Source organism: Pongo abelii, chromosome 6, assembly GCF_028885655.2.
Source record: "Pongo abelii isolate AG06213 chromosome 6, NHGRI_mPonAbe1-v2.0_pri, whole genome shotgun sequence".
NCBI classification, from domain to species: domain Eukaryota; kingdom Metazoa; phylum Chordata; class Mammalia; order Primates; family Hominidae; genus Pongo; species Pongo abelii.
Window position 1 is genome coordinate 130,348,637 of NC_071991.2, and position 16,729 is coordinate 130,365,365.

General features: G+C 39.1%; 1 protein-coding gene across 3 annotated transcripts in view; it reads right to left on the bottom strand.

The window, feature by feature from the left end:
- CHCHD3 (coiled-coil-helix-coiled-coil-helix domain containing 3) overlaps nt 1-16,729 on the bottom strand; it is a 304,023-nt gene that overhangs the window by 229,841 nt on the left and 57,453 nt on the right. For all 3 annotated transcript variants that reach the window (XM_002818468.4, XM_054559826.2, XM_054559825.2), the window contains exon 3: nt 11,873-11,954. In XM_002818468.4, the coding sequence (XP_002818514.1) occupies nt 11,873-11,954 (82 nt within the window). The remainder of the gene's footprint in view (nt 1-11,872; nt 11,955-16,729) is intronic.

The window sequence follows — 16,729 nt, forward strand, 5'->3', positions numbered from 1 at the left end:
CTGTAGCCCCAGCTACTTGGGAGGCTAAGGTGAGAGGATGGCTTGAGTCTGGGTGACAGAGGGTGTAATGGGCTGAGATTGCACCACTGTACTCCAGCATGGGCAACAGAGCCAAATCCTGTCTCAAAACTAAGAAAGAAAAGGAGGAGAGGGGAGGGGAGGAGAAGAGAGGGGAGGGGAAGGGAGAGGAGGGGAGGGGAGGGGAGGCCAAACCTTCAGTAACGGACATCAAAAGGTCAGGGCTGGGTGTGGTGTCTTAACGCTGGTAATCCCACCACTTTGGGAGGTCAAGGTGGGTGGATCACCTGAGGTCAGGAGTTTGAGACCAGCCTGGCCAACATGATGAAACCCTGTCTCTACTAAAAATACAAAAATCATCTGGATGTGGTGGCGGGTGCCTGTAATCCCAGCTACTTGGGAGGCTGAGGCAGGAGAATTGCTTGAACCCGGGAGGCAGAGGTTGCAGTAAGCTGAGATCACGCCACTGCACTCCAGCCTGGGCAACAGAGCAAGACTCCATCTCAAAAAAAAAAAAAAAAAAAAAAAGCATTCAGACAGACATATAATAGGTAACATTACTGCTGGATCAGAAAATAATTAGCCTCTGAAACACAGTCTGATCGAGTGATGGTAAGTATGGGTGACTCCAGATGCCGACTGCCTGCGTTCAAATTCCAACTCCTCTGCTTTCTGGCTATGTGGCTATAAGCAAGTGACCTCTGTGTTTCAGCTACTTCATCTACAAAGTGAGGAGACTAGCAGGTCAGAACCTGCCCCATAGGGCTGCTATGAAGGTTAAATAATCACGTGTGCAAAGGGCTCGGACCAGTGCTTAGGACAAAGGAAGTATTCAAAACTGTTAGCTATTACTATTACAAATGATTACTTACTATCACATATTAGTAGTAGTAGTAATATTACGTTTCTTAGGCAAAGTCTTCTTAAACGGCATTTATTATCAGATAGACGGTCTATTTGAATCTATATATGCTGACATGGGAAGAGGGACCACAATATATGACTGAGTAGAAAAAAGCACGTTATATAACATGCTCATTTTGTTTTAAAAAAACAAAATGATAAATAATCTAGGGTACGAATGTATAAATGATTTTGTAGGGAGTAAGAATAAGGCAAAGGAGGGAGAAAGAAAACTATTCATCTGTATTTACTGAATTCCTTTAATAGGTATGTATTTCCTTGGTAATTTTCTCTTTTTTTTTTTTTTTTTTTGTTAAAGAAACAACACAATATCCATGTTTTCAGTTGTTTGAGGAATGAATTTTCTATGTCAAACCTACCTGGTTCTGTAGAAATAATGGAAGAGTTGCAGAAACTGTTGGATAAGGGTTTCTTAACTAGCAGACACTTGTCACATTAGTGGTTTCAGTTGACTTTGTGGGGTACTTTTTTGGTATCATTTGGTTTTAATCCATCAACCCCATCAGGAAGTCAAAAGGCACTGTAATTTACGGATTTTTATGAGATTTTTGTTTTAATCTAAATCAACCTTGACAAAATGGCACCAAGAAACAAGGAATTTAAAAGATCCATTCTGAGAAGTTGTGAAGAAACTTGAATTTAAATCAAGAACTGAAACATTTACATGGTTAATCTGTGTTTTAATGCTTTATACCTGACACTTAAATCACACTAAAATTGTTTGGGGGATAACTCAAAAAAAAAAAAAAAAAACCTTTCAAATGAAATGGCTGCAGCTTCAAGGATTCAGATTGTTTATATGTAAGGAAGCAATTGTAAATAGCATATAACTAACAATTGCTCCCATCGTGGCTGAATATTTTGACAGAGAAATTCAATATTCTAGTTACAACGGCAAATTGTCCCAGCAGCTGTTTTTAATTGATTTCAAAACATCTAAGTTTGTAGACTAAGTGTGATGACTTTGACTATCATACAAAAGGCAAATAAATACTAACAACAGACACTACAAGCCAAAAACCCAGCATATCAAGCAACACAAATATATAAAATAACAGAATAAGCCAGTCTTCCATTTAAAAAAAACAAAAGTCTAAGAATGAATATAGAGAGAAACGTAAAAATTTTTCCCCTCTGCAATCATTAATTAAAGTAATTCCTGCACTTCTTTATTGCTTCCTAACTCCAAGAAAGAAGTTAACAAATTCCCCCACCGTGAAAGGTGCCCAACTTGCTCTACTGAACTCAGGAAATCGCTAGTGAGCACACATGTGCCTCACTGACCAGCAGCAGATCCTCATCTCTAAAGTTCATGAGGCAGGGTACCAGCTGCTTCCACATACTCCCCACTGTACTATTAAGAAAAATGTCCCAATCTTAAGCTAACAAGAACTGAACTCATGAGAAATTTAAACTGCCATTATCACTGAAAATGTGCACAAACAAGCATTTAGAAGTCAAGTATAGAGCCAGGCACAGTGGCTCATGCCTGTAATCCCAACACTTTTGGAGGCTGAGGCAGGTGGATCACTCGAGGTCAGGAGTTTGAGACCAGCCTGTCCAACATGGCAAAACCCTGTCTCTATTAAAAATACAAAAAATTAGCTGGGCGTGGTGGCACACACCTGTAATCCCAGCTACTTGGGAGGCTGAGGCAGGAAAATCACTTGAACCCAGGAGGCGGAGGTTGCAGTGAGCCTAGATTGTGCCACTGCACTCCAACCTGGGTGACAGAGCCAGACAACGTCTCAAAAAATAAATAAATAAATAAATAAATAAATAAATGTCAGGTATAGCCTACATAACAAAAAGAATATTAACTGTAAAGACAGGTTCTCAAGACAGCTTGGGCTTAAGATAAAAGAATTTTTTTAAATACTGTACAGAGTAGCTATCTAGATCTAATAACCAGTAGCACAAAACAGAGGTCATTTTTAAGAGACCTAAGAGACCTGTTATTTACTAAAGGTTTATAAGAGAAAATCCAAGTAACTGTTTGACATTTCTTCCCCCACAATTGTAAATGAAAGACTTTAAAGAAGGTATTCCCTGTCCACATAGAAAGTAATAGTGTAGGGTGTTTAAATGCAGACTTGGATTCAAATCCGAGCCCCACCACTTACTTGATAGATATGACCTTGGTGTATTAGTCTGTTCTTGCATCACTATAAAGAAATATCTGAGACTGTGTAATTTATAAAGAAAAGACGTTTAACTGGCTCACGGTTCTACAGGCTGTACAGGAAGCATGGCAGCATTTGGGGAGGCCTCAGGAAACCTTCAATTATGGCAGAAGGGCAAGACGAAGTAGGCACATCTTTCATGGCCAGAGAAGGAGGAAGAGAGAAAGGGGGAGAAGGACTACACACTTTTAAACAACCAGATCTCATGAGAAATCTGTCACAACAACAGCCTTAGGGGGATGGTGCTGAACTATTAGAAACCACACCCATGATCCAATCACCTCCTACAGGCCCCACTTCCAGCACTGCGGATTATATTTCCACATGAGATGTGGGTGGGGACAGAGAACCAAACCACATAACTTGGTAAATTTCTTACCCTCTCTGTTTCCTCACTTATAAAATGAGGATAACAGTAATGCCTACCCAGTAGACGTGTTGAAATGAATGAAAATACATAAAATGCTTAGAACAGTGCTCAGCACACAGTAAATAAGAGATGACCCCTGTGTTTGTTAATGTTTGCACATTGTAGTTGGGCATATGGGTCCTATACTCTGAAATCGTTTTCACAGATTATATGTGACTCCAGTGTGCATGTTCTATGTGTATGTCTGTACAAAACTGTGAGGAAAGTTTTCAAAGACAAATGACAACTGCTTCTGAATAAGAATGGGATACAAAAGAATGTGGTTCTCTCACTAAAGTATTAAACAGAAATTTAAGATGGGCTACTCCTGTTTTAACAGTTTGCTCCAACCAGAAAAGAAGGGGGGTAAGGTTATTATTTAAACAAGAAACGGTGCCAATGTTTGGAAGTATTATAATCCGGAGAGAAAATTTACATTTGATTTACAACTCTGTTGCCCACATTCCTTTTTAGCTCGAGGCTATACTGGCAAAGCTATGGAGGTCAGGAGGGGAAACATGGACTCTCTCTGAATATTCTCCAGTATTTCCATATCCTGCAGAGAAGGACCTCACACTCTTCTCCAGTGTTCCTAACACAGCATTACCAAAAGGATCAACAGATGGCTTCCAGAAGGCCCAGGACTAAGAAACAGCCAGGGCTAGGTCCAGCCTATGGGGACCACTCCCCATAAACACGGACTTCCAGATTAAGGAAATGGACAACAGGCCACTGTCCACCCACCTTTTAAAACAGAAACACAATCGAGTCTATCCAACAAATGCTATTTGGGTAAGGAAAGTACACTCCTCAGACACTAAGTGTCCAAATTTGAGAGAAAATGACCTTGACCAAAGTTTTCTTGAAGAAAGCCCCAGTTAGCACAAGGGCCTGCGTGTTTAGGAAGGAAAAAGAAGAAAATAGACTGACACAGCTCTAAGTACCTAGTCCTAGCTTTAACCAGACAGCACTTAAATCAGCTTTACTTTGGGTTCCATGTTGCATTCCCTTTGAAAAATGTTTATGTAATAATGGCAGCCTATATGATTCTATCACTTCAGCAACAGACCAGGTAGAGCAATGCAGCAAGCCAATTCTAATCTAGTTCTGCTGCTAACTGAAAAACATTACCTGTGTCTAACTCAGTCATCTGTTTTTATAAATCAGTGATAATACTGACAATAAATATTAATCATTTATGCAAGGAATAATAAATGACTGAGTACATTACAACTCCACATCCCCAGACCAAAAAGTAATGGAGACACTTCGACAAGACTATTACAGCTATATAACACTGAGAAACCAATTCCTAGAAACTTCCAAATGCAGAAATCAACTTTGGCACAAATGACTTCAAACATTGCACTTCATGAGAGAAAACACTATAATTACTGTCAAAAGAAACATGTGAACAAGAACTGGTCAAACATACTGCTGCTATTATAACCAGTAAAAAAGTTAGATGTCTATGGCATGCTTGATTGACTCTGGTTTTCCAGGTTTGATATTAACATGTAAAAAATATCTTCTCAAACAGGATTTACAACAGTGTAGCATCAGTAGGAAAGAAAATTGGATTTGAAAAAAGAAATAAAACAATGAGAATAAAACAGAGCTGGAAAATCCAAACTTCTATCACTGTTAGTTATAAAAAAGTAGTTGACTATTAAAAATAGAAAACTGCCACTTGAAGAAAAACGATGAAAGTAGCAGATGGCACAAGATTCCAATACCTAGTACAGACACAGCACTTCCAATCATCTTCCAGTGAAAAATACTGGGTGGCTAGGACGTGTTCTTCCTACTACATTCAGAACTGGTTAGGTCTTTTTATCAGTTGTTAAGCAGAATCAAATGGAAAAATATGAGTATAAAACAACAGCAATGCAATAAAGCATTTAAAAAAACAGCAAAAATAGGATTAATAAGAAAAATAATCTAAAATAATGGGACTTTTATACTACAGAAGGATCTCTTAAATGTTGGCGTATATAAAGGAATATTTTGGAAATAATGCCAACAAACCATCTACTACCTCCAGTGAAGCCTAATGAGCCTGGGAAATATGCTCACATCACAGCAGGATGGTATAGGTTACACCTGGACATCAGCTGTGTGTCACTGAAGAGCTACAACTCAAATTTCTGCAGTAACCTTCTTTGCAACTATTTATAAATTACAAGTGAAATTCATTTGCCTGTGTCAGTTGTGACTGCATTGAGAATATACTGACTGCTAACTGATCTCATACGATCATTTCAAAACTATGCCTTTATAAGCCTTGATCAATATTAGTTACCAATAGTACTGATTCCCTGAAAAGTTTTTTTAATTACTTACACCTAGAAATTACATGCAGGTTGAAGGTATGTAATTTTCATAACTGTGTAATTTGTGTCTATGACAGGAAAACAAGTGTTCAACACTACACTAAATTAAAAGAAAGATTTTTAAGACAAGTGTCTATAGTCTCTGGTCAGTAGCCAATTTCAAAGACATAATTTCTGTTTATATTTTAATATAATGTAGAATAGATATATGCCCACATACATAATATAGAACTGCACCTTCTAGAAAAAAGGTTATCATAATTTTCCAGACCCAGTGATTCATTCAACTGAGCAAATACTTGTGAGACTCTACTACGTGAAAAGCACCATGCTAGGTGCATGATTTCTCTTTTTTTTTTTTTTTTTGAGATGGAGTTTCGCTCTTATTGCCCAGGCTGGAGTGCAGTGGCGTGATCCTGGCTCACCGCAACCTCCACCTCCTGGGTTCAAGCGATTCTCCTGCCTCAGCCTCCCGAGTAGCTGGGATTACAGGCTTGTGCCACCACACCCAGCTAATTTTGTATTTTTAGTAGAGATGGGGTTTCACCATGTTGGTCAGGCTAGTCTCAAACTCCTGACCTCAGGTGATCTGCCCACCTCAGCCTCCCAAAGTGCTGGGATTACAGGCATGAGCCACCAGGCCCAGCCACATGATTTCTTGTATCATGTATTTTAAACATGATGCTACCCATAAAATCCTGTTTGTTTCAGGACTCTTTCCTCCTCCTTTTTTCTGCTTTTTCTTTTGCCTTTTTCTTTCTGCCTTTTTCAAAGGCAGAACATATGTAATAATAAAAATCAAGAAAAATTATCATATATAATGAACTTAAACAGATGGTACCATCCCTGTAAATTTCACCATTACTATGAGAAACTAAAAGGTACAAATAAGCTTTAAGCCCTTATTTGATGATATCAACAATGCTATCAATGGAAAAATAAATAGACTACACTATACTCTAACCCAGATGGCTGATAAAATTTATGACTAATTTATTAAGCCACTCATTAAACCAAATGGATTATTTGAAGTCTTACAAATCTAATGTAACTTTCCAAATAACTAAAAGTGAGGGAAAAATCTCAACTAATGTCCATTGAAAAATAGCGAGCAAGTAATCTTGGTTGATGTACAGTTAGTTCCAACATCAAGCAGCTATTCCCTTTCTTCTTGGTTTCTTGAAAAAAAAAATGTTATTATAACTGAAACACTTTCACTTGCCTTTATAGGTAAAGAGGTGAAATTCAAATGCCAAAGGTCAGAGGTCAGAAGTGGTCACATTTTTCTGGCTGTCAAAGACTGACTTTTGGATGTAGGGCACAGGGGAGAAGTAAATCACATTGTTAAAGTCTATACTCAAACTGTAGCATATTATGTCCTTGCTATATTGGCCTACACAGTTACAACACAATATGGTCAGCTATAATCCAAACACACCATTGAGTATCACAGCAAAAACAGACTGCTGACAGAGGCATTTACTCTGAATTCTCAGTACGCTGAGCAACTATTCTGTCTACTAGATGTTTTGATAAGCAAAACCATGATTTCAAATTAGACCCAAAAATTTTAGTGTGCGGACTAATCTATCAGCGATTTGTGGGGGGCATGATTTGTGGAAGCAAATCACTTAAGATCCCCATAAAACAGGATAAATCTATGATAAAATGAATTGGGAGTCCATATGTAAATGTTTTGTAAAAATGAAAATATATATAGTCTTCATGCTTATAATTAGCAACTGTATTGTCACTGTGGCCTTAGTAAGAAACCTCCTCTAAGGCAACTTTTAAGTATGGCAGGTCTGCATTAGATTTAGGAGTGGAGATTTAAAGGGGTTGGGGTAAATTTTAGATGACCTAATGAAATATCGTCAGTTTCAATGATTTTGAATCAAATCTAAATGCATGTGGCCCTACCAGTCACAGATGCCTAAAAAGGGCTTCTGCATTAAGTAGAAGGTAAAGTAAGACATTCAAGAAGTCATTCCAAGCTGACAAATTTTATGGTCTGGAGTGTAGACAGACTGCATTTTATCAATTCTAGGATGCACATTTTTCCACGTTTTCACAAACCTAAAAGCATCTGAAAATTGCTATCTGCCAGGCGGCAGTCCTGCTGCTGTTGTCATAGCTTGCACAGAAGCATCAAAATTTGCAGAACTGATGTCAGCAGCTTGGAAAAGTTCCAGGAACAAGAGTGGAGCAATCTTTTAAGGAATGTTGTGTCACTGAGGTTTTGACGGCATAGAATATGATATTGTGTGGAAAAACAAAGACATCAAACCCTTAGTCCAAAAGTGATCCAGAACAATTAAATCCAATGTGGGCTGGTTTGAAGAATACCTTAGCCCTGGGTTTCTCGCTATTGGTACAACTGACATTTTGAGCCAAATAATTCTTTTTTGGTGGGGGAGAATGGATAAGAGGGGGGACGGGGGGCGGCAGGAGGTGAGGACTGTCACGTGCATTACAGAATGTTAAACAGCTTCCCTGGCCTCCATCCACTAGATGCCAATAACACTTGACAAGTTGTAACAACCAAAAACATCTCCAAACATTGTCAAATGCCCCCTGGGGACCAAATGCTCTCCCAGCTGAGAACCACTGCCTTAATCAATTTATTTTGCTTACTCTTTCCTTCTTATGAATATACATATATTTTCAAAAATTCAAAATTAGTGTTAATGAATTGTTTCAATAAGAAAATCCTAAGAGATAAAGTATTGTGTTAAAACTTGCAGCAATATTTTTCATAGGGTACACCAAATACACTAAAATCTTAAAATCAGTGGCATGCAAAGAAATTCAGCCATCCAGCAACCGTTCCCCCTCCTTATGGAATGCTCATCATGATTTCCTGCTGGGGAACTATTTCCTCACCACACACAGTTTTAGAAATATCCAGTTCTCCCCTTACTAATGGTTCTCTAAGTCCTCCATTTGTTTCTTTTGAGCTATATATCCTTTATGCTCCTAAAAATTTCCTTGCTTTCTAAGCTAATCGGAGTTAAATTTCAGTCTTCCAACTAAATAAATCTAACTGAAACAAAGTACTTATTTCAACTATGCTGATAGAAGACATTTTGGAATATTTCCCTGCCATAAAATTCACCAACCTGTTTAAAATTGTACTACTTTTCCTCACCACTCACCACATGTGTAGAGTGACTATATGTGTGGATGAAACAAGAATTGTTAAAACTGCGTCATGGGGTATGGGGATTCACTATACTGTATTTTTCATGGAGCTTTAAAATTTCCATTTAAATGCCGGGTGCGGTGGCTCATGCCTGTAATCCCAGCACTTTGGGAGGCTAAGGCAGGTGGATCACAAGGTCAGAAGTTCAAGACCAGCCTGGCCAATATGGTGAAACCCCATCTCTACTAAAAATACAAAAAAATTAGCCGGGCATGGTGGCAGGCGCCTGTAATCCCAGCTACTCGGGAGGCTGAGGCAGGAGAATTGCTTGAACCCCAAAGGCGGAGGTTGCAGTGAGCTGAGATCACACCACTGTACTCCAGCCTGGGTGACAGAGCAAGACTCCGTCTCAAAAAAAAACAAAAAACGAACAAAAAAATTTCCATTTAAAAAGGGTTACAATGATAATAGATATTCTATAAAGAAAAATATCACAATCGAAATTAATTCCAAAGTCCTTGTCAAACGAGTTTCTTCAAAACGTAAGAAGATGCGTATGCCCAGATATGAAGTGCTTGAGAACTGGTCAACAGGTTTGTGTGCATTTGGAGGGAAAAGAGAAAACTTGGCATGCAGGGTACATACCATATGAGTAACAGTACAAAGGCAAGAGGAGCTATTTTCTAAAACTGCCTACAAATCTCAATTCAATTCAGGCAACACATACAATAACGTATACATGCTCTGTGACTCCAAAAAGTTGCTGCTAAAAGACTGCACACAAAACTTTCTTAATGCTGTTTCTGAAGTTTTTTCTCTGGTAGAAAGAAAGAAAAAAATAGCTATTGATTCTCCTAAGAACTATCATATAGATGAACACATATTTTTTGCCAAGATTTGACAGCTGGAAGTTTTCATGAAGGAGGCTTCAAACAAAACTTTTTTTAAAAAAGAAAAAATAATATAAAGGCTGTACCATCCTCTGCTCTCCTTAAAGGTGACAGAAAATAAATTCTTTATCAATAGCCATTTGCCCAGGTTACAGCTAGGCTGCCAACCCTATTCCACCTGAGATATGAAATTGGCTTTCACTAGCACCTTTTATTCATCTCATCTGCCCTTTCCCTTTCATGAGCCAAGGCAGAGCAAATGGAAGCTGAATAATGAAGAAGAAGAAGAAGAAGAAAAAAACCCACAGTGAGTTATTTTAACAAAAAGCCTGCACCATATGGAGAGAAGGGAAGACCAAAAAAAAACTATGTGAAATATAATAAGCAAAGTAAATATGAGAATCTAACCCAAAAACCCCTATTAAAATAAAACTCAATTAAAAATAACAAAATTTCAAAGACAAGAAATTCTACCATAACATATTGATTCTCTTTTTTTAAAAATTGATTCTGAATTTTTTTGGAATATTTAAACTTCACTATCTAATTATATAGTCTATCAACCTAACCCAATTAAATAATTATAAAGCACTGCATGGGAAACTGTGGAAATATACGGAGACCTTTCTGGCAGTACTAATTACATCTTGATTTTTTAAATTGTAAGTCATAAGCCTTCTCTATTTCCTGAGAAAATGGCAGTCTTAATCTAAAATTCATATTCTGTTCTGTATATTTTGTGCAAATTGGGAGTTAGCAGTTTGTCAAAAGAAATATTCAATAATAATTTTTCACAACCCTCATTTTAAAGATGAAATACTTAAGGCTCAAAGAGGTTAAATTATATGGTGAAGGTCCTATGGCCATTGAGGACTACAATCCAATTCAAAGATTCCTTACCTCCAGATCTCTCAAGCAAAATAGTTGGGCAGTTCAAAACAAAACAAATACAAACTAAGCACCTGCTCAGTGGCAAACATGTGTTTGGTGCTCACAGTAAAAAGACATTCACATGATCATGTAATCATAATTCTCTAAGCTATATGCAAACTCCAGAAATAGTACAGATGGGAAGCACTTTATCTTAGATTAAAATGTTTTCCCATCTTTTTATGAATAAGTAGCTACTCTAAAACTTCAAAAAGTAGTATTTAAAAAAAATGCTTTTTTAAAATCCTTTCATGGTGTTTTTTTCAGTGGATAGCTCGTCAACATCTTTTTGAATCAGCACACAGGGCTATAACTGACGGTCTAGTGTTCCACTGCAGGCATGTACCGTAATTAATTCAGCCAGTCCTCCAGGATGGTCGGTTTGGATTGCTTCCAATTTTCTACTGTTACAAAAACACTTCAATGAACATTCTTTTAGCTGTTGTTATTAGTAGTATTAATAATGGCAACAATCAGATGGAAGTGTGTGCAGAGGAAAAAATCTCGAGCAATAAAATGTTAAAAAGTGGTTAACTTCAGAGGATGGAAACAGGATTTTTATTTCCAACCTTACTTATGTCTGTAACATCCTAATTTTTTTACGTGAACAGAATAATAATTAGTGCTATTTGTTAATCCAGGCACTATGTATCACACATGATATTCATCATGAGCCAAAATATTTACTTTAGTGCCTGTAGCAAGCAATATAATTTTCAATCATGAATACATTTGCTGATCGACTGGGAAATTCCTGGAGAATCCTCAAAAACTCCTTCTCACATATTGAGAAAACAGGGCTCAATATTCAAGCAACCAATACAACAGATATAATGGTAATTCACAGTCAGCTTTGGGAAGCAGGTAACCCAAGGCTCTAAGAGGCACAATCTAAAACCGAAAATGGCCAAGTTCATGTGTTCAGCACATTCTGAAGTTCAGTCATACATAAATAATGAGACTTACCACAATCATTCTTCTCTAAAAATATTGGTAAATATGACAAAACCACCAAAACTTCTCTCCGATACCACAAAACTCACCGTTTCTGATCTTCAGATTCTTTCTTGGCTTGCTCCAATGCCAGCTCCTCAGCTACTCTTCTTTTCAATTCTTCATCAGAAACTAGAATCGATAAAGAGCAGAAGGAGATAAAATAGGTGACTTCTTAAAAATAAAAGCAAGAAAATACTCAGGAAAGCCCGGCTGAGACTAGACTTGAACGGGCAAAGTTCTGCCAAGTGGCCAGCGTCTCCTTGGAACTTCTCGAGCACTGTGGAAAAGGCCAATTAGTGCACTTCAGGAGTAATTTAATCAAGAGTTCCCTAGTGACCTAGATTTCCACTCCTGCCAAAATTTATAACAAACTCAAGGAACTGCTTACTGTACAGTGGGGACTGAGTCAGTAAGGACCAATTCTTTAAGATGATGTCCTAACATTGTCCTAACATTAAAGTCTGACAATGGTGTGTAAGGAGAAGAGACGCTGTAAGAAAGGGGCTTTGGAGAGGAAAATGACAAAAAAAAATGTTCTCATTTCAATAATTAAACACCTAACAAAATCATGTATTACAAAGAGCAAATCATTTGTAGTTACATTCATTTTTCCATTATTTTTGAAAAAAGCCATTTGTCATTTATGAAAATTTTGAAACCCTATTTTTTGGAATACATGTCATTCAAATTCAAGTGCCAGCAACTGGAGAGAGACAGAGAAGAGGGCTGAGAACACAGCTGGAGCTTTCTAAATACCTGGTGACTGGATTTGAAACATCTGGTCTTTCCAATTAGAAGATTGTGTATGGTATGTTTTGTAAAGTTTCTTACAGCTATGATGGTAAATAAAATGGACAAATTTCACACACTTCTTTAAGAGCCTTCCACAAGAAATAAACAAAGACTAACTCCTCTTCAGTACAGACCTACTACCTAAAATTACGAACAAGAAAGCACCAGAAGCACTTAGGAGGATCTAGGAATATCCACAGAACCTAAGGTCTTTTTTGGTTTTTTTTTTCTTTGTTTGTTTGTTGAAACAGAGTCTCGCTCTGTTGCCCAGACTGGAGTGCAGTGGCACGATCTTAGCTCACTGCGACCTCCACCTCCCGGGTTCAAACGATTCTCCTGCCTCAGCCTCCCGAGTAGCTAGGATTACAGACATGTGCCGCCACACCTGGCTAATTTTTTGTATTTTTAGTAGAGATGGGGTTTCATCATGTTAGCCAGGATGGTCTCAGTCTCCTGACTTTGTGATCCGCCCACCTTGGCCTCCCAAAGTGCTGGGATTACAGGCGTAAGCCACCGCGCCTGGCCAGGACCTAAGTTTTATTTCAAATAGTTGAGCCTATTAGATGGAAAACTAGACAGCAGTGTCTCTTTTGATAACCTCGACATTACAAATGCTTAGTCCCACAGCATATGCAAAAATATTATTTACAATAGGATAGGCAAAAGCCCTTTTAAATATTTCATTGGCATGAGGCAATAACAAAGAAGATACATGAAAGATCAGAAGGATGATTTCTCTTAGTTGTAGACTATCAGAGTGCAACAGCAGCATCCAGTGACACCATCAAAAAGTTAAAAAGCCCTCAGAATGGGAGAAAATATCTGCAAGTCATTAGCTGACAAGGGACTCGTATCCAGAGTATGCATGTATATAGGATATACAATATATAAAGAACTCTTACAGACAAATAATAAAAAGACAACTCAATTAAAATGGGCAAAGGCTATAAATAGGCATTTCTCCAAAGAAGATATACAAATAGCCAATAAGTACATAAAAAGTTGTTCAACAGCATTAGTCATTAGGAAAATGCAAATCAAAATCATAATGATATGCCATTTCAAACCCACCGTAATAAAAAAGACAAACAATAGCAAGTGTTGGTGAAGATGTAAAGAAATTGGAACCCTCACACATTGCTTGTGGGAATGCAAAATGGCTCAGCCACTATAGAAAACAGTTTGGCAGTTTCTCAAAATGCTAAAGAGTTACCATATAACCCAGCAATTCTAATTTTAGGTACCATATATACTCAAGAAAATTTGAAAACATGTCTATACAAAAACTCATACATGAGTATTTATAGCGACATTATTCACAATATCCCAAAACTAAACACAACCTAAGTGCCTAGCAACTGATGAATGGACAAACAAAATGTGGTATATCCATTCGATATAATATTATTCAGCCATAAAAAGTAACGAACTACTGATACATGCTACAACATGATGAATCTTGAAAACACTATGCTAAGTGAAAGAAGTCAGACACGAAAGGTCACCTACTATATCCATTCATGTGAAATGTCCAGAATAGAAAAGTCCATAGACACAGAAAGTAGATTAGTAGTTCCCTGCAGTAGGAGAAAGCAGAAAATAGAGAATGACAGCTAATGGGTACGGAATTATGGAATTTCTTTTTAAGATATTGAAAATATTCTTTTTTTTTTTTTTGAGACTGAGTCTTGCTCTGTTGCCCAGGCTGGAGTGCAGTGCCGTGATCTTGGCTCACTGCAACCTCCGCCTCCTGGGTTCAAGTGATTCTCCTGCCTCAGCCTCCCGAGTAGCTGGCATTACAGGCATGCGCCACCACGCCTGGCTCATTTTTGTATTTTTGGTAGAGACGGGGTTTCACCATGTTGGCCAGGCTGGTCTCGAACTCCTGACCTCAGATGATCTGTCCACCTCAACCACCCAAAGTACTGGGATTACAGGCATGAGCCACCATGCCCAGCCGAAAATATTCTAAAACTAGATTGTGTGATGGTTGCACAACTCTATAAATATACTATAAACCACTGAACTGCACACTCTGAATGGATGAATATTATGATATGCTAAATGTACCTTAATAAGTTGTAAAAAAGAGAGAGAGAGAGAAAGAGAAAGAGAGAGAGAGGGAGAAAGAAAGAAATGAAGAGAAGGAAGGAAGGAAGGAAGGAAGGAAGGAAGGAAGGAAGGAAGGAAGGAAGGAAGTGAATGAGTGAGTGAGTGAGTTCGGGAGGGAGAGAGGGAGAGGAAGAGGAAAGAAAAGAATAAAAAGAACACTGTACAGGGAATCAGGGAATAGAGGAAAAACTATTTAAGGTCTAATCCCACCATGGCCATCAACAATCTAGGGGAACTTTGGGAAAGGTATTAACCTCTCTGGGCAGCAAGAGAACAACCTTTTCTCAAATGGGTGTTTAGGGACCCTTCCAACTGTATACTATGCTTCTGTTTTGCCTCTCTCTCTTACTTCATAGTCTATATAGCATAAGAAAAATACAAGCCTCTACTTTGAAGGGGTCAAACAAAACCTAGAAAACCCCTAGAACAGAATTCTGTTTGCATTCAGGCAAGTATTAGAGCTCTTTATGAAAGTATGAGAGATTTTTAAACGATCCAAATAAAAGCAGAGAAATTTCAGGCAGTAAGAGCTCCACAAAAAGTCCAAATAGTCTGCTTTTCAACTAGCCAAATTTTGGATAAATCAGTTAATCTAACTGAATTTTAGTTTCCCCACCTAAAAATATGACATATGGGTACACCTGTTAGCTATGAAATTCTAGACTATAGACTGCACAAGGTAATGATTTTCATACTTGCATCCACTTCTCATAAAAAAGTAAAACAACCTGACACTAAAATTTTTCAAGTTGCATACAACCAGTAGCTCCATTCATAGCAAAAACTGAAACAAATATTTAACACAATTAGTATGATTGATCATACCAGTTAGTATCAACTCACAGTCAAATGGTATATGTAAAATCATGCTGCCTCTCCTAGACTACTTCAAGTTACAATAGCAAGATATTTCTCAGGCAAAATTCAATCGGATTCTCAATCAAAATTCAATTTAATTTAATTTAATTAGAACTAGGCTCCTGTAAAACCTCAGAGAGTAACTTTGATGCACTGGGGTCAGTGTTCTAAGTAAACCGATAAAATTGTATCACATCTTTCTTATTGTTGTCTTGGGTTTTTTGTCTGTTTGTGCTTATGGCTTGAATGTTTCTCCCCTTCAAAACTCACGTTGAAACTTAATCCCCACTGTGGCAGTATTGAGAGGTGGGACCCTTAAGAGGTGAGACTGGGACATGAGGGTTCATGAATGGGTTAATCCATGCATGGATTAATGGTTTATCATGATAGTGGTGAGAGGTGACAGCGTGCTGACAGTCCTCACAGCCCTCGCTCACTCTCGGCGCCTCCTCTGCCTGGGCTCCCACTTTGGCGGCACTTGAGGAGTCCTTCAGCCCACCGCTGCACTGTGGGAGCCCCTTTCCGGGTTGGCCAAAGCCGAGCCCACTCCCTCAGCTTGCAGGGAGGTGTGGAGGGAGAGGCGCGAGCGGGAACCGGGGCTGCGTGCCCGGCTTGCAAGCCAGCTGGAGTTCCAGGTGGGCATGGGCTTGGCGGCCCCGTACTCAGAGCAGCCAGCCGGCCCTGCCGCCCCGGGCAATGAGGGACTTAGCACTCGGGCCCGCGGCTGCAGAGAGTGTACTGGGTCCCCCAGCAGTGCCAGCCCACCGGCGCTGCGCTCCATTTCTCGCTGGGCCTTAGCTGCCTTCCCGCAGGGCAGGCCTCGGGACTGCAGCCCGCCATGCCTGAGCCTTCCCCTACCTCAGTGGGCTCCTATGCAGCCCCAGCCTCCCCGAGGAGCGCCGCTCCCTGCTCGACGGCGCCCAGTCCCATCAGATCACCCAAGGGCTGAGGAGTGAGAGCGCATGGTGCGGGACTGGGAGGCAGCTCCACCTGCAGCCCGGGTGCGGGATCCACTGGGTGAAGCCAGCTGGGCTCCTGAGTCTGGTGGGGCCTTGGAGAACCTTTATGTCTAGCTCAGAAATTGTAAATACACCAACGGGCACTCTGTATCTAGCTCAAGGTTTGTAAACACACCAATCAGC